This window comes from Schistocerca gregaria, chromosome 6 (genome assembly GCF_023897955.1).
Source record: "Schistocerca gregaria isolate iqSchGreg1 chromosome 6, iqSchGreg1.2, whole genome shotgun sequence".
NCBI classification, from domain to species: Eukaryota; Metazoa; Arthropoda; class Insecta; order Orthoptera; family Acrididae; genus Schistocerca; species Schistocerca gregaria.
Window position 1 is genome coordinate 260049823 of NC_064925.1, and position 17004 is coordinate 260066826.

General features: G+C 41.2%; 1 protein-coding gene across 2 annotated transcripts in view; it reads left to right on the forward strand.

The window, feature by feature from the left end:
• The window catches only part of LOC126278338 (trafficking protein particle complex subunit 12), a 134019-nt gene extending 129163 nt beyond the window's left edge, over window positions 1-4856 (forward strand). For both annotated transcript variants that reach the window (XM_049978375.1, XM_049978376.1), the window contains exon 9: window positions 4125-4856. In XM_049978375.1, coding sequence (XP_049834332.1) covers window positions 4125-4370 — 246 coding nt within the window. In that variant the 3' untranslated portion in view covers window positions 4371-4856. The remainder of the gene's footprint in view (window positions 1-4124) is intronic.
• Window positions 4857-17004: the final 12148 nt, after the last annotated feature.

Genomic DNA, 17004 nt, shown 5'->3' on the forward strand with positions numbered 1-17004 from the left:
CAGCTGTTTACTATACCATATGGAAGGGCTTCTTGGGAGGGAATGGGTGTCATCTGTTGAAGTGGAGGTGGTTGTTAGGTGTGATTTGGACAGAGGTACCAATGGAGCCATTCTTGAGATGGAGTTCAACATCATGGAAAGTAGCTTGTTGGGTTGAGGAGGACCAGGTGAAGCAAATGAGGGAGAAGGTGTTGAGATTCTGGAAGGATGTGCATAGGGTGTCCTCACCCTTGATTCTGGGTGGTTCAGAAGGATACCTGTGTATGCCCTAGAGTAGAATGATGTCATGCGGGTCCCCATCGCTGTACTGCAGATCTGTTTGTAGATGATGCCCCCATGTTGCTCATGGTGACCAGGAAGGAGGATATACATTGACTGAAAGTGTTGGTCCACAGCGTAGAGTGGAGGAGGAGAGGGGTGGTTGGGTGGGTTAGTCACAATGAGAGCATTTGGCTCTGGGTGCTGGGTGGTAGGGTTATGGAGTTTAGGAAGCATTTAGAAGGTAGGATTGTGGGGAAAGCTGGGGGGGGGGGGGGAGGGGGGGGGGGGAAGAGAGAGAAAGCGAGACTCGGGGGAGGCATTCTGGGATGGATGGACCTAAGGATTTTAGGAGGGACTGGAGATCCTGTTAGATTTCTGGAATGGGCTCATTGTGACAGCGTATGTAGGTGGACATATCTAACAGCTGGTGGAGTCCGTTGTAGAATTTGGGGAATGGTGGTGAGGCAATGTTAAAGGTGAAGAAATTCTGGAAAGTTGATGGGGGCTATGTGGGTGGATGACAAGTTGTACGAAGTAGTGAACTGAGTCGAGCAAGGTTCAGTATTGGTTCTGGACTGCGCCTGATTGGTGGTGTTGGTGGCAAAAAATTGTTTCCCTGTATAGGGACTTGTAGGAGGAGAGAAGATTTTTAACAAGCACACCATGATTCAGTTTGACGATGGGGCAAAGGTAAGGCCTTCGGATGGGACTGACATTTTTGTGGGACTGATGTTATTGGAGGACAGGTTCATATCTGTGTGTCATGTCCGTTTCGGTTCTGGGTACTAGAGGGTGTTGGAATAGAGTTTCTCAGGGTGTGGTATATGCAATAGGTCTGCAAAGCAGGGTTGGTGGCTTTGAGGGGATGTGAGGGAACTTTGATGGAGGATCTTGTAGAGATGGTGGATAGTGGTAGTCCCAAGGCAGGAGTAGGATGTGAACAAGTTTGAAAGTTTTTCTTTTTAAGGTGGTGTGCATGTTGCTCTAGGTCCTGTGGTGCAAAAGTTTCAGTTTGGGAGATGAAATGCAGGAATTTGGGATTGCGAGCAAGAGACTTTTATATATGGAGAGGAGAGATATTGCAAAGATGTTTGGGCCTGATTTATATGGTTTTGCATGACTAGGTTGGTGAGGGCTATGGACTGACAGAATGTGAACAGATAGAGGTCATTGTGGAGAGCAGGGCTGCATCTGGTTATGTGTAATTGGATGATCAGGCCAATTGGGACCATTCTGCAAGCTAGGCAACAACATAGCAACATTATGTGGGACTGGGTTCTGGCTAGGGATAGAGAAGCTTTCCTATACTGGCGCACATGGGAAGAGCAACGATCCATGGGAAAGGATAAAAAAAAATTAAAATGTACATAGGAAAAATCAGAAAAAGGAAGAAATAGATTAAGTGTAGGGGAGAAGGTGAAATGTGATGGAGTGGAGTGTATAGTGAAAGTCTAAAGCAAATTAAAATCGGCATGAAAACACAATGAGATCAAAGAAAAAAATGAATAAAAAGAGAATACTAGTGGAATGTAGAGCTGTGTGTGAATAGGTGTGAAGAGAAGGGGCAGCAGGTGTAACTGGATTATGAGAGACCAGTCCCAAATTCTTGCGTCCCATCTCCCAGATTGAAGCTCTTGCCGTCCAGGAACTACAGCAGCATGTACAATACCACCTCAAAAATCGCTCCGATCTGCTCTCCTACTCCGGTCTTGGGCAACCACTGTCCACCACCTCTACATGAGCCCCATCAAACCTTCCTCACATCCCTTCATAGCTGCCAAACCCTGCCTTGCAGACCTACTACATTTACTAAGACTTCTCCTTTGAGGGAAAACCTACAGAAAGATCCATGGTACAGCAATGCCCAACCACATGGCACTATCCTACGCCAACCTATTGAGGGGCGTCTAGAGGAATCTGTCCTAAATACCCAGAATCCCAAACTCCTCAGCTCATTCAGATTCATTTTTGACATCTTCATGATGTGGACTAAGGATGAGAACACCCTATCCAGATTCCTGCAGGACCTTAACAGCCCTCTCCCCAATTTGCTTTGTCAGGTCCTCCTGAACCCAACAAGCCACCTACCTCAGTGCTGAAATCCATCTCAAGGATGAGTACATCAGTACCTCCATCCAAAACAAATCTATCTCCACTACATGGCTACATTAGTACCTCTATCCAAAACAAAACTACCTCCACTTTGGCAGCTGCCACTCATTCCATACCAAGAAACTTTTCCATACAGCCTGGCAAAACACCATTGTTGCATGCGTAGTGATGATCAGTCCCCCTACGTTCTCTATCTCCAGTCACCTACCACCTCTCACACACCCACTGTATGACAGTAAAGGAGCATTCCTCTTGTGACTCAGTGCCAACCAGGACTGGAGGAGCTCTATCACATTCTCCACCAGTATTTCTACTACCTCTTGTCATGCTCTGACATTAAGAATATCCTTCCCTTCCCGCCCACTTTCACAGTGGTATTCTGCCATCCACCAAACCTATGCAATATCCTTGTGCATCTCTATTCCATCCTTTGCCTCATGCCTTGTATTGATCTAGATGCAGAGCCTGTCCCATACATCATCCCACTACAGTTTTTTCCAGTCCTGCCACAGGTATCTCCTACGCTATCAGAGGCAAGTCTACCTGTGAAAGCAGCTACATGATCTTCAAACTAAGCTGTAACCACTATGCCTCTTTCTACATGGGCATGGTAACTTATGAGCTGTCTTTCTGCATGAATAGCCACTGCCAAACTGTGGCCATGAAACAGCTGGACCATCCAGTTGCTAAAAATGATACCCAATACAATGTTCTTCACTTTAATGACTTCTTCACAGCTTGCCTCCATCAGGATTCTTCCTACCAACACCAGCTTTTCTGAATTGCCTAGGTGTGAGCTTGCCCTATTATATCCTTCATTCTCATAAGACCTCAGGCCTCAACCTTTGCTAGCCTCTGTTCCCCACCCCCTCTCCCCTTCAGTTCTGTCACATCACCACTACGCATGCCTTATAACCCACCCACACTCATACTAGTCTTTTCTGCTTCTCTACTTCCCTCCCTGGTGCCCTCTCCCCTTCCCTGCAGGACAACCTCTCACCACTGCAGTTAACAGCCCTATTCTGCCCCTACCACATCCCAGCATGCTTCCACAGAGAGTACAGCATCTTCTCTCACCTGCTGTCCCCTCCCCCCCTCCCTCCCTCCCTTCCTGACCCATGACCCCTCCTTACGCCTACCACCTTACCCCAACAGATTAATGCTTGTATCAGATGCAGTCACAGCTGCGCTCCAGTCCTCAGAGACAGTGGCCGTGCATGTGCGCGCATGTGTGCATGTGAGAGGGAGAAGAAGGAAGGAAGGAGAAGGGACTTTGTCTCCTTTCTCGGCGTTCCTGTCTGAAACTCAATGCCTTTGTGTCATATTACACATATATTTCACACACATTTCTTCATTGAAATATTAGAACTGCAAGATGGACAATGGTCTGTCACAAAATGACATTTTTTAATTTTTTATTTGAGCAATAAATACATTAATTTGTATGTGTGTTATTGGCACATCTAGGTAGGTACCACAAATGATACAATTGGAAGAACTGGCACTAGTACATAATTCTAAAACAGTTTTCTACACTGCTACTTTTGTGCAAATGTATGTGATTTTTAAAATTGATATTTTCTTAGAGATAATGATTATTGTGGATCATTTCATAGACTTTCTTCTCCATCATACACAACATTGTGATTAACAGATTATAGATATAAAAGTGACAATATTTATATTGATATGATAAAGGGTGTACCAATCACTTGTAGTTGAATTAACAAAATAAAAATTTTGTTTTACAGTTGGTGAATAACATGGCAGTATGTCTGCTCTACTTGGGCCGCTTACGTGATGCTCTGATGTTAATGGAGGGTGGTGTGAGAGCAAACCCAGCTCGTGGGCTGCATGAAAGTGTTTTGCTCAATATATGCACCCTTTATGAGCTGCAGTCATCTCTTTGCAATCAACGTAAACTTGGCATGCTTGCACTGCTTGGCAGATACAAAGGAGATGGAGCTTATGTTGGCTCTCTTAAGTTACAAGTCTGAGAATGTTTCATGTAAAAAAATTTGTAATTTGTATTGTGAGTCAGCCTGTGTGAACAGCTTTGTCCATCTTCTTTGATAGAATTTGTCACTTTAGAGTGATGATGTGCCTAAAAATTGCAAATATTTTACAATAAATAGATATGTTTTTAAAATTCAGTGATGAAGTAAACATGTATGAACAATTTTTAGAGCTGTTTCACCATTCCTTGTTGAGAACAAAACTTAATTAGCTGGTGGAGTTTGTTGAAGAGATCTCTTCCACTGTGATACTCTGAAATGCATCTAACTAAATAATTGTTGTTTAAGATGAGTATCTTGTAAAAACTGTAAAAAGTGTATATACTTGTGTGTGTGTATATTGAATCTCCATGTACCCAGACATGTAAACTATGTTGTACCTTATAATATGTTAAATAGAATTATTATGCCAAAGTTTTAAAAATAAAGTTTTATGAGACATGGCTTGAGATGCAACTTCACCGTGGATTCCTAGTTGTTGCTCCTTCTTGTAAACTTTTACCTTTTTTAATTGTTATCTGTTCTGCATCTGCAACTCTTATTTTTTCTTGTGTGCATAATTGTAAGCTTGGACAAAATATTAGTCACCCCATAGGGAAATCATTTCAAGAATCATTTAATGCCATGCATTTCCCCTCCTGGACTTGATAACTACCTGATTTGTAGTCCAGAAGATTGTTCTGTTCTTCCAGGTTACACACAATACTCTTAAGATCTGATCGTACTAATCCATCCAATTGCAAGGATGCTGATATTGGTATTTTACCCACTATTCCAACATGTCTCACAGATTTTCTATTGCTTTCAATTCAATGATTTTGCAGGCCAAATGAGATGTAATAGGGTGGGGGAGCATTCAGAAAATCAGTCACATATTCTTCCAACCCAATGACCTGTACTGTCATCTTCTTTGTATGCCTGTGTTAGCAGTGGCCTCATGTGGGGTGACCAGCTCCAGATGCATGCACTTCTTATCAAAATGTTCTCTTGCTGACGGGTTGGGGTAGACTTTCATTCACTGCCTGCAGCAATTGCTTTTGGATTTGGAAGCAATTTGATTCATAAACACTGAAACACATCTCGGGTCCCTCTCAGTCAGGATCTTTTTGTTTCCACAAATCTGACGTTATGTTTTGTGGCCACATGTGTTACGCCAAGACTTGTAGACACACTGAACAATCTGCTGACAAACACCAATAGATCCAGCAACTTTACACACCTTACGACCATGGGTACAGCCAAATATGATTGCCCCGTTTGCTACTTTGTCACTTCCTTACATATATTCATGTTTACCTACAATACAGGGTGTTACAAAAAGGTATGGCCAAACTTTCAGGAAACATTCCTCACACACAAAGAAAGAAAATATGTTATGTGGACATGTGTCCGGAAATGCTTGCTTTCCATGTTAGAGCTCATTTTATTACTTCTCTTCAATTCACATTAATCATGGAATGGAAACACTCGGCAACAGATCGTACCAGCGTGACTTCAAACACTTTGTTACAGGAAATGTTCAAAATGTCCTCTGTTAGTGAGGATACATGCATCCACCCTCCGTCGCATGGAATCCCTGATGCGCTGATGCAGCCCTGGAGAATGGCGTATTGTATCACAGCCATCCACAATACGAACACGAAGAGTCTCTACATTTGGTACCGGGGTTGCATAGACAAGAGCTTTCAAACGCCCCCATAAATGAAAGCCAAGAGGGTTGAGGCCAGGAGAGCGTGAAGGTCATGGGATTGGTCCGCCTCTACCAATCCATTGGTCACCGAATCTGTTGTTGAGAAGCGTACGAACACTTCGACTGAAATGTGCAGGAGCTCCATCGTGCATGAACCACATGTTGTGTCGTACTTGTAAAGGCACATGTTCTAGCAGCACAGGTAGAGTATCCCGTGTGAAATCACGATAACGTGCTCCATTGAGCGTAGGTGGACAAAACTAAAATGAGCTCCAACATGGAAATTAAGCGTTTCCGGACACATGTCCACATTACATCTTTTCTTTATTTGTGTGTGAAGAATGTTTCCTGAAAGTTTGGCCGTACCTTTTTGTAACACCCTGTATAACTTAAAACCTTAATGTCTCACTGATGGCTACTGCTTTATGCTCACATAGAGGCAGTGCACACACTGTTGAGCATGCACTATCAGTGAAGGCTTAGTGACTCATAGGTGCTTGTACACTCTGGAGAACTAATTTTTTGTCCAGTAAGCTTATATCCAATATATTTATACATAAATTAGGTGGCTTAGAGCATTATGTACATATTGTTGTTGTCTTCAGTCCAAAGACTGGTTTGATGCAGTTCTCCTTGACTCTGTCTGCGCAAGCCTTATCATCTCCAAGTAACTTCTGCAATTTACATCCTGCTGAACCTGCATAGCGCATTCATTTCTTGGTCTCCCTCTACTATTTTTATGCTCTGCTCTCCCTCAAATACTAAAATGGTGATCCCTTGATGTCGCAGATACCTTCTTTTGGTCAAGTTGTGCCACAAATTTCCTGTCTGCCCAGTGCTATTCAGCACCTCCTCATTATGCATATGATCGACCTGTCTAATCTTCAGAATTCTTCTGTAGCCCTACATTTAAAAAGCTTTTATTCTCTTCTTGTCTAAACTGTTTATCATACATGTTTCACTTACATACATGGCTACACTCCATACAAATACTTTCAAAAAAGGCTTCCTGACACTTAAATATATACTCCATGTTAACAAATTTCTCTTCTTCAGATTCGCTTTCCTTGCCATTGCCAGTCTACATTTTATAACCCGTCTACCTCAACCATTATCAGTTATTTTGCTGCCCAAATAGCAAAACTCATCTACTGCTCTAAGTGTCTCATTTCCTAATCTAACTCCCTGAGCACCACCTGATTTAATTCAGTTACATGCCATTTTCATTATTTTGCTTCTGTTGATGTTCAACTTATATCCTCCTTCCATGACACACAAAATTAAAAAAAAAGAGAGATTCCTCTGCTATCTAGTAGGGATAATCAGTTCCATTTATCCCAGAAATGCTTAACGGTGTATAAGGCATTCAGAGTTGCTGCCATCATGAAGCAATTCTCGAACTAAAATGGAAATGGCTTCCTCAGTGAAACGACGATGTCACATCCACACAAAGAACTAACTCACATTCGAAAATGGCAGATACTGCACAAGAGATCACTGATCTTAATTGGTAATTGGATGTACCATCAGATAGGTAGCATGTTTCAAAAGGAGCAGATTTCAAACTCTGCAAAAGCTGCTATAGAAGGCCAATTATTGACTATTGTATATACATGCTATAATTAATTCATTGCATAACCAAATAACTCAGTATATGGGTTAGTATAACAACAAAAATAATTAATTTTTGACAATATTAATTGGATAGATAAAATCTACTCACCAAGCAGCAGCAGGAGAACATGCACGCATGTACATGTGTGTGTGCTCCCACAAAACCACACACACACACACACACACACACACACACACACACACAAAAAGAAGGTTGAACTTATGCAAGCTTTCGGTGCAGCAGAAGAGATGAAGGGGAAGGAAGAAGGATGTAGGAAGAGGACTGGAGAGCTTTAGGAAAAGGGATACAGTTTGGAAAAGCCACCCAGAAGCCTGGGTCAGGGGAGACTGATTGTTGGGGACTCCATTGAATGAGATTTGTAAACCTGAGAGCATAAATGTGGAAAGCAGGGTAATATGCAAGACAGAGATTACTGCTAAAATACCATGCACGAGTTAATAAGAGCAAAAAGGTAAGTGCATTGTATGTAACAGAGGTGGGAAGGGGGATGGTAAAAATAAAAGATGTAGAAAACTAAAATGTAATGAAGAAAGGGGTAGTTACTGTGAGGAAATGACATGATGGAAGGAATTAATGTAAATTAAGGCCAGGTGGCTGGTGAGAATCGAGGACATGTTGTAGTGCTAGTTCTCACCTGCTGAGTTCTGAGAAACTGGCGTCTGGAGAAGAATCCAGATGCCGCATGTGGTGAAACAGGCACTGAGGTCATGACTGTCACGTTGCAGAGCATGCTCTGCAACAGGATATTGTGTGTTGCAACACTACACCCTCTGCCTCTGTCCAATCATCCTAACTGGATGGTAGTTTTGCCGATGTAAAAGGCATGTGTTTATGTAACAACTGGCATATGATGTCATTTCACATGTTGCTCTCCCTTCGATAGTATATGCTTTGCCAGTTACAGAACTGGTGCATAGGGCAAGTCTTGCAGCGAGGACAGTCACAGAGGTAGGAGCCATAGGGTGAGAGAGAGGTGTAGAAGGAACATAGTGCCTGAAAAGGATTTTGCAGAGATTGGGAAGGCGACAAAAAGCTATTGTAGGTGTCGTAGGAAAAATCTCAACCAGAATGGATCTCATTTCAAGGCATGACCTTATTGAAGTAGCTGATTAATACATTCAAGACTGGGATAACACTGAGTGACATGTGATGTGCTCTGAAGTTGTTTTTTTGGAGGGAGCAGCTGTACCAGGATTGGTTATGAAGGCCCAGGAAATCTGCTTTTGAACTTGGCTGGTGGGGTAATTATGTCCAGTCAAGGGTGTGAGGACGGTGGTGTATTGCTGTAAACAGTCTGCATCAAACAAATGCATGTGCCTCAAATGTCAAGACTGTATGGGAGGGAACGTTTGACATGGAAAGAATGGCAACTGTCAAAATGTAAGTACTGTTGTTTGTCAGTAGGTTTGATGTGGACATAAGTGTGTAGCTGGTCTTCGGTGAAAATGAGATCAACAGAAGGAAAATGGCATGGGATTCAGAATAGGACCATGCGAAGGTTTTTAGAGATTCCAGGAGTTTTAACATGTCAGCCTCACTATGAGTTGTGGTATCAATGCCTGTTTCATCACACATGCTATCTGGATTCTTCATCCAGACACCAGTTTCTCAGAACTCCACAGGTGAGAATTAGCACTACAACATGTACTAGGTTCTTACCATCCTTCTGGCCTTAATTTACATTAGTTCCTTCCATCTTAGCCTTTTTTTCACAGTAATTACTCCTTCCTTCACTCCACTTTAATTTTCTACATCTTTCATTTTCTGACTTTTCTATTTTTCACCATCCCCTTGCACTTCCATTACGTACAATGCACTTAGCTTTTCAATCTTATTAACCCATGCATGATGTTTTAGCAGTAATCTCTTGCATATTACCCTGTCTTTCAGCTTTAAGCTTTCAGGTTTACAATTCTCATCCCGTCTGATAGGTCTCCCTTGATCTGGGTTTCTGGGTGAATTTTCCGAACCTTTCCCCTTTTCTTAAACCTCTCAACCTCTCCAGTCCTTTTCCTTCAACCCTCTTCTGCCCCTTCAACTCTTCTATTAAAAAAAGTAGCCCCTGGCTCTGAAAGCTTCCAGAAGTTAAGCCTTCTGTGTGTGTGTGTGTGTGTGTGTGTGTGTGTGTGTGTGTGTTTTCCCCTGCTGCCATTTGGTGGGTATCCAATATCAGTAAATGGATTAGCAATGTTTGGCCTATATGTATTCAGGTGAGAGAAATATTGGTGGTGATGAGAAGTTAGAGGAGACCGTTTCATGACAGGAAATATTAGTTCAACTTTAGAAAAAGAAAGGATGCTAACAAGAATTGAATCTGCTCAATCAGTAATGGTGTATGAGGAAACTGAAGTGCCAAAACATTGAAACATGTATAAAGGGTGCACAATTAAAAGTACCTGCCTCCCCTTTGAATGTGACTGAAATTTTCGTCTTCTGAAATAGAGTAAACAGCTTCAGCAATGGACTTTTATGCAGCAAGTGACTGTTAACATTCTTGTGCCAGCATTTCACTTTATTTTATCAGTGAAATTAGACATTTCTCTTTTCGACATGCAAAATTATTTCCTCGTTAGAAGAAAGAATTGAAATTGGGAAAGCATATATCAGAACACGCTTGATTAAAGAAATTCGTGACATTTTCAAGGTCATGTATTTGGATAGAGAACTACGAGCAAAGAGAGCAGTGCCAAGTCTATGTAAAAACTGGTGCACCTATGCAAAATGTAAAATGATAAATAATTCCTTCAGTTCACACACCAGTAGCTTTTACTTTATATTTAAATGTCTTAATTTGAAGCTATATCGTGAGACAGTTGTACAGCAGTTACAGGCAGATGACAGTCAGAAACATGTAGCTTACTGCATGTGACTTTTGAATAATGTTAACAATGGTTTGTTAGACTCTTTCTATCACATCATGAGTGATGAAGCATGGCTTCATCTTTCCAGTCGTGTGAATTCATAGAACCAAGGTAGTCAGCAATGGAGAACCCTAACATTGTGTGTCAGTACCACGCCATGATGAAGAAATGGGTATTTGGAGCAATATAACAGGAGTCTGCATCATTGGACCAATATTTTTTGACACTGCCCTAAACACAGTTGCATATATATGGAAATTCTTTATATGCATTGTGCTCAGTTCTTTGAATATGAGACACAATGCTGTTTCCTCCATCAAGTTGGAGCAACGTGCCACAAATCTAAGGTACACTGGATCTAACAAAGTGTTTCTTTTTTTTTCCTGTATGGACTTGTGAAGAGGAAGGTTTATGAAACAAATGCACAAACAATACAGGAACTGAAAGACATCATCACGTGTGAAGTTGCTGCCACCAATATCCAGACTTTACATTGGGTGTATCCGAATATGCTCAGTCGTGCACAACTGTGTATTGATGTTGCAGGAGATCACTTTCAGCACCTTCTATAAATGTATTTTTCAATGAATTTATTCTACATAAATGGTAAGTCTATTTCAGCTCTGTTTCTATAATTTCACTGCATTTCCTTCATATTTACATGGGATACTTTTATCTGTGCAACCTTGTGCAAAAGTTGGTAAGCTTGTTCCAGAAAGGTCATGTTCAAAAAGGCCCTGTGGTTGTCTTAAAATTGTCGTAAGGATACATCACAAGAAAACTGCAATGTATATGCAAAATATATTGTGCAATGAAAAATATGTCCATAATGAGTCAACAGTAAGAGGTCAAATTAAAGGAAATCCAACTCCTCAAAATATGGAATCAACATACATACTTACTGCAAGATGAAGAGTTCCAATTATGTTGTGTGTTAAAACTTTCTTTGAGGCACACTGTGCACTACTAACAGAATTATAAATGTTGCACTGAATTGGAAAGCAATAAGTGTTAACCATGTTAACAAACAAGATAAATGTGAGCTCATAACAAGACAAGGACAACAGATATCCAGGAAAAAATAAGGTGCTATTACTCATCACGTATTCATGTTTGACTTACAGAACACTTTACCTATACATTGATTAAAATAACTTTGTGATTAACGTTTCAGCAAGTCCAGTGGTATGAGCCGGCCACCAGCCAGTCCTAGTTCTCCCACAACAGTTAGTCCACCCCTGTGCCATCCTCAATCCTAACCCCTTGCAGCAAGGATCATATCCCTGTGGAAGACCTAGGTGAGAAACCAGCCCAATACACTCACTCAGCACTTCCTATTCTGATCCTATCACAAGTTAATCCTACCCCACCAGGGGCTGGGTCCCCTGCGAAAGCAGCCATGTCATTTACCATCTCGGCTGCAATCATTGCACAGCTTTTAATTCTGGTATGACTATCAATTGGCAGTCTACCAGGATGAAGGTCCAATGCCAAACTGTGACCAATAGCAAAGTAGACCACCCTGTGCCACAACATGCAGCTGTGCAGAACATGGTTGATTTCAATGACTGCTTCACTGTCTCAGCCATCTGGATCCTCCCCTCCACCCCCAGCTTTTCTGAAATGCACAGATGGGAGTTATCTGTACAACATATTTGCCACTCCTGTAATTATCCCAGCCTCAACACATGGTAACATACTGTGTCCACACCCTCTACCCAACAGTAAAGTTTCCACCTCCTCTGTCCTATCATCTCATTCTCGTCTCCCACTCTCTTGTTTGCCACCCTTTGACCCTGCACCTGCCCATCTCCTTTCCTTTTTTACTCCTTTTTTCCCACTTCCCTGCCTCATATCTTCTGATGCTGTACCTTTTGGCATTCTAGTCCCTGCACACTCCGTCAGACAGCATTCATCTCTCACCCCACTTGTACACTACTTCCCCTTCCCGCCCCCTCCAGATTGCTGGGTGCATCACACGTGATAGTTGTATTTTGGCCTGAGCTGCTGGAGTTAGTGGTCATGTGTGTGAGAGATGTGCTTGCCTGTGTGTGTGATTGGAGTGTGTGTCTCTTTTGCTGCCGAAGGCTGTGGCTGAAAGTTTTGTTTAACTGTCTTTTAATTGTGCCCCTCTGCAACCAAGCAAGTCTTCTTTAAAAAACACAAAAAGGATCATTATGAGTAAATATTATATCCTGGTGGATAGCTATCTGTGACAGAACTAGCAAAAAAATGTTGGTGCTTAACAAAATGACTGCAGTGAGCTTTATCTCATCCTCAGCTCTGGAAGCAGATATCACAAATCAAAAGACATCTCTAAATGGAGAAAACGTAAATTGGCTTGAAATAGGCTGCTGCTGCTGCTGCTGCTGCTGCTCGAAAGAATAAAATAAAGAGATTACTTATTTAATAAAATTTCCAAAAAGATTCTCCTTTAAAAGACATAAATTTTTGAAACTTACCTCAGCTCAGTACAGCCGATAGAGACACAAAAAACAACCGAAAATTTAAGCTCCTAGCTTTCGGAATAAATGTTCCTTCATCAGGGAGGAGAGAGGGGAAAGAAAGGGAAGAAGGGAAAGTGGATTTAGTTACTCACAACCCAGGTTATGAAGCTTCATAACCTGGGTTGTGAGTAACTAAATCCACTTTCCCTTCTTCCCTTTCTTTCCCCTCTCTCCTCCCTGATGAAGGAACATTTATTCCGAAAGCTAGGAGCTTAAATTTTCGGTTGTTTTTTGTGTCTCTATCGGCTGTACTGAGCTGAGGTAAGTACTGGCCAGCCCCTCTATCTCTTTGTTAGTAATTGTTTCACATCTTTATATGAGATTTTCCATTAATTATTTATAAATTTTTGAAAGTCAGATAGAGGAAAACAATCACCACCCCTCAGCAATGATACATACCATTGTTTTACCCAGAAGGCAAAGCTATTACAAAATAGGGGTAGAAGTACATTTGGATAGATTAGATTAGATTAGATTAATACTTGTTCCATAGATCATGAATACGACACTTCGTAATGATGTGGAACGTGTCAGGTTAATGAAAGATGTCTGTACAAGATATTACATTACACAAAATATTACATGACACTAATGTTTAAGTTAGTTTTTTTCCCTCCCTTAATTTATATCTAAAAATTCAGCCAATGAGTAGAAGGAGTTGTCATCTAGAAATTCTTTTAATTTATTTTTAAATGTTGGTTGACTATCTGTCAGGCTTTTGATGCTGTTTGGTAGGTGACCAAAGACTTTTGTGGCAACATAATTTACCCCTTTCTGTTCCAAAGTCAAATTTAACCCTGCATAGTGATCATCCTTTCTCCTGGTGTTATAGCTATGCACACTGCTATTACTTTTGAACTGGGTTGGATTATTAACAACAAATTTCATAAGTGAATATATCTACTGTGAGGATCCCTAGATCCTTCAATAGATGTCTGAAGGATGACCGTGGGTGGGCACCAGCAATTATTCTGATTACACATTTTTGAGCAATGAATACTTTTTTACTCAATGATGAATTATCCCAGAATATGATGCCATGTGAAAGCAGTGAATGAAAGTAGGCATAGTAAGTTAATTTACTGAGATTCTTATCACCAAAATTTGCAATAACCGTAATAGCATACGTAGCTGAACTCAGACGTTTTTAGCAGACCATCAGTGTGTTGCTTCCAGTTTAACCTCTCATCAGTGGACACACCTAAAAATTTTGAAAATTCTACCTTAGCTACAGACTTCTGTTCAAAGTCTAAATTTATTACTGGAGTTGTGCCATTTACTGTACAGAACTGTATCTACTGTGTTTTACCAAAATTTAAAGAGAGTCCGTTTGCTGAGAACCACTTAGTAATTTTGTGAAAAACATCATGTATAATTACATCACTTAGTTCTTGGCTTTTGGATGTTATTACTATACTTGTATCATCAGCAAAAAGAACTAACTTTGCATCTTCATCAATATGGAATGTTAAGTCATTAACGTATATCAAGAACAGCAAAGGATCTAAGACTGAATCCTGTGGGACCCCGTGCTTGATAGCCCCCCAGTTTGAGGAATCAGCTGTTGTTTTAACATTACACGAACCACTTATTTCAACTTTTTTTTTTTAGAGAAAGTAGAAGAAACAAAATTCTTTAAACACAAATTTTAGTTTGTCTATTCTGCAGTCTGTTGGGGCCGGTAGAATCAGTACCTTCTGCTTCTTCTCACTTCAAACAGGATGATTTACAACAAATATTTCTTAAAGAAAGTACTTTCTGATCAACATTGCATTGTTGCACTGCAGCACCACTGAGAGAGTGTAGGCCCCTAGTTACCTGCGACAGACGGCGACCGCACCGACAGCAGCCCCTGGCATGACGCAGACGAACAAGCTGCACTAAACTAGAAAAGGATGCCTTCAATAACAGCAGCACCATGGTTGAAGATACTGCGTGAAGCCACAGCACATGGCACAGACGCACCAACGGACAGCGACGGCTTCCACTGTGCAAGCCGACAGCCCAGTTCCGCTACGCCAACGTGCCCTCGCAGCTCCTCCGCTTCACACCAAACAGCGGCCCTGCACTGCTCCGTAGCTGACTGTCCACTGCGGGTGCTGTAGCCATATCCGTAGCCATAGCTGTAGCCGTACCATACTCGGGACTCGAGGGTACAGCCCTATCCCGTACGAGCTCGTAACTCCTCTTGCAACACATACTTTCAGTGAGGTATGTTTGTATAGGAACCTAAAGGCTGAAAATTACACTTATTCTGGGCTATATGGTGACAATGCATCTGAATAAATGGTTTTTGTTTTCTTTTATTTATGTGCTGTGGTTAGCTAACTATAAAAAAAATGAGATTCAAGAAGTTTCACAATGCACAACATTCCAAACTTTTTGAAATTATTAAAAATAGTTTCAGTAGTTCCACTGTTCTTTCAAATTGTTGAACTGTTTTTAATGCCTTTATATCCACAAGAAATGAAGGGTATGTTCATTAACTTAGGTTGATATTTCAGTAAGACTGAAACCTTCCCACCTGGCTAGCCATGCGATTTAACGCACAGCTTACCGAGTGGGAAGGTGTGCTGGTCCCCAGTGCGAATCCGCTTAGCAGATTAGTGTTGAGATCCTAAGTGCCAGCCAGCTTGTGGATGGTTTTTAAAATGGCTTTGCATCTGCCTTTGCGAATGTGGGCTGGTCCCCTTATTCCGCCTCAGTTACACTATGTCGGCAATTGTTGCGCAAACACTGTCTCCACGTATGTGTACACCATAATTACTCTACCACGCCAACATTGGGGTTACACTCATCTGAAAAGAGATGTTCCCGGAGGGGGGGGGGGGGGGGGGGGGGGAGGGGGAGGAGCGGTCCACTGGTGGGTGAACCGCACAATAGCCCTGGTGTTCAGCGTGGGGCAGCAGTTGTGTGAGTGGACTGCTGTAGCCTGTTGTGGGGCTGTGTACCACTGAGGGCTACTGCAGGGACGAAGCCTCTCCATCATTTCTAGGTCCCCAGTTCAATACATACATACATACATACATACACACATACACACACACATACACATAAAAGACTGAAACTTTAGAGCTAAATATCTTGTTTACATACAGATGTGGGTTAGCCATCACTATTCTGAGCCTCTCATTATTTTTATTATTTATTATATTTTACATAAGTGGACTTTGGTTAAATATATGGAGTAAGTCAGATCCTTGTTATATATCTCTAATGGAATGGAATGTGTGCTTTTTAAATAATACTTGTTTTTAATTAATTGTGACAGGGGTTTGAATTCAACTGCAGAAAAAGTAAGCAGAGGAAAAATAATAGGGGAAGAAAAATTTGAAGAGAGAAATGAAAAAGAAAGGAACTATACAAATTTTGCACAGATTACTATTTAATTGCTGAAAACATTTGTTGTAAGAACCATGATAAAAGTTTTCATATATGGAAGAGACCTGTAGATCACAGAAGGTTTCAGACAGCTAATATAGGGAGAATTGGAAAATAGATTTTCAACTGTGAAACATTTCTAGGAGCAGATGAGGCCTCTGATGATGATTTATTAGCTATGAACTGTAGATTGAAACTGAAGTAATACCAGAAAGATACAAACTCAAATAGATGAGTCATAGGTTAATTGAAAGAACTGTATGTTGTTGATTTTCAAAGGGAGCATTATGCAATAATTTATCAAAACAGAAGAAAGGAATGCAACTGCAGATGAACAGGTAGTTTTGAGAGATGAAAGAGTGAAGGAAGCAGAGGATCAAATAGGCATGAAGACAAGGCCTAAAAGAAATCCTTGGATAACATATGAGATATTGAATTTAATTGAAGAGAGGAAATATAAAAATGAAGCAAGTAAAAGGAATACAGACATCTAAAAAATTAAATTGGCAGAAAGTGCAAAATATCTTAGGAGAAATGGCAA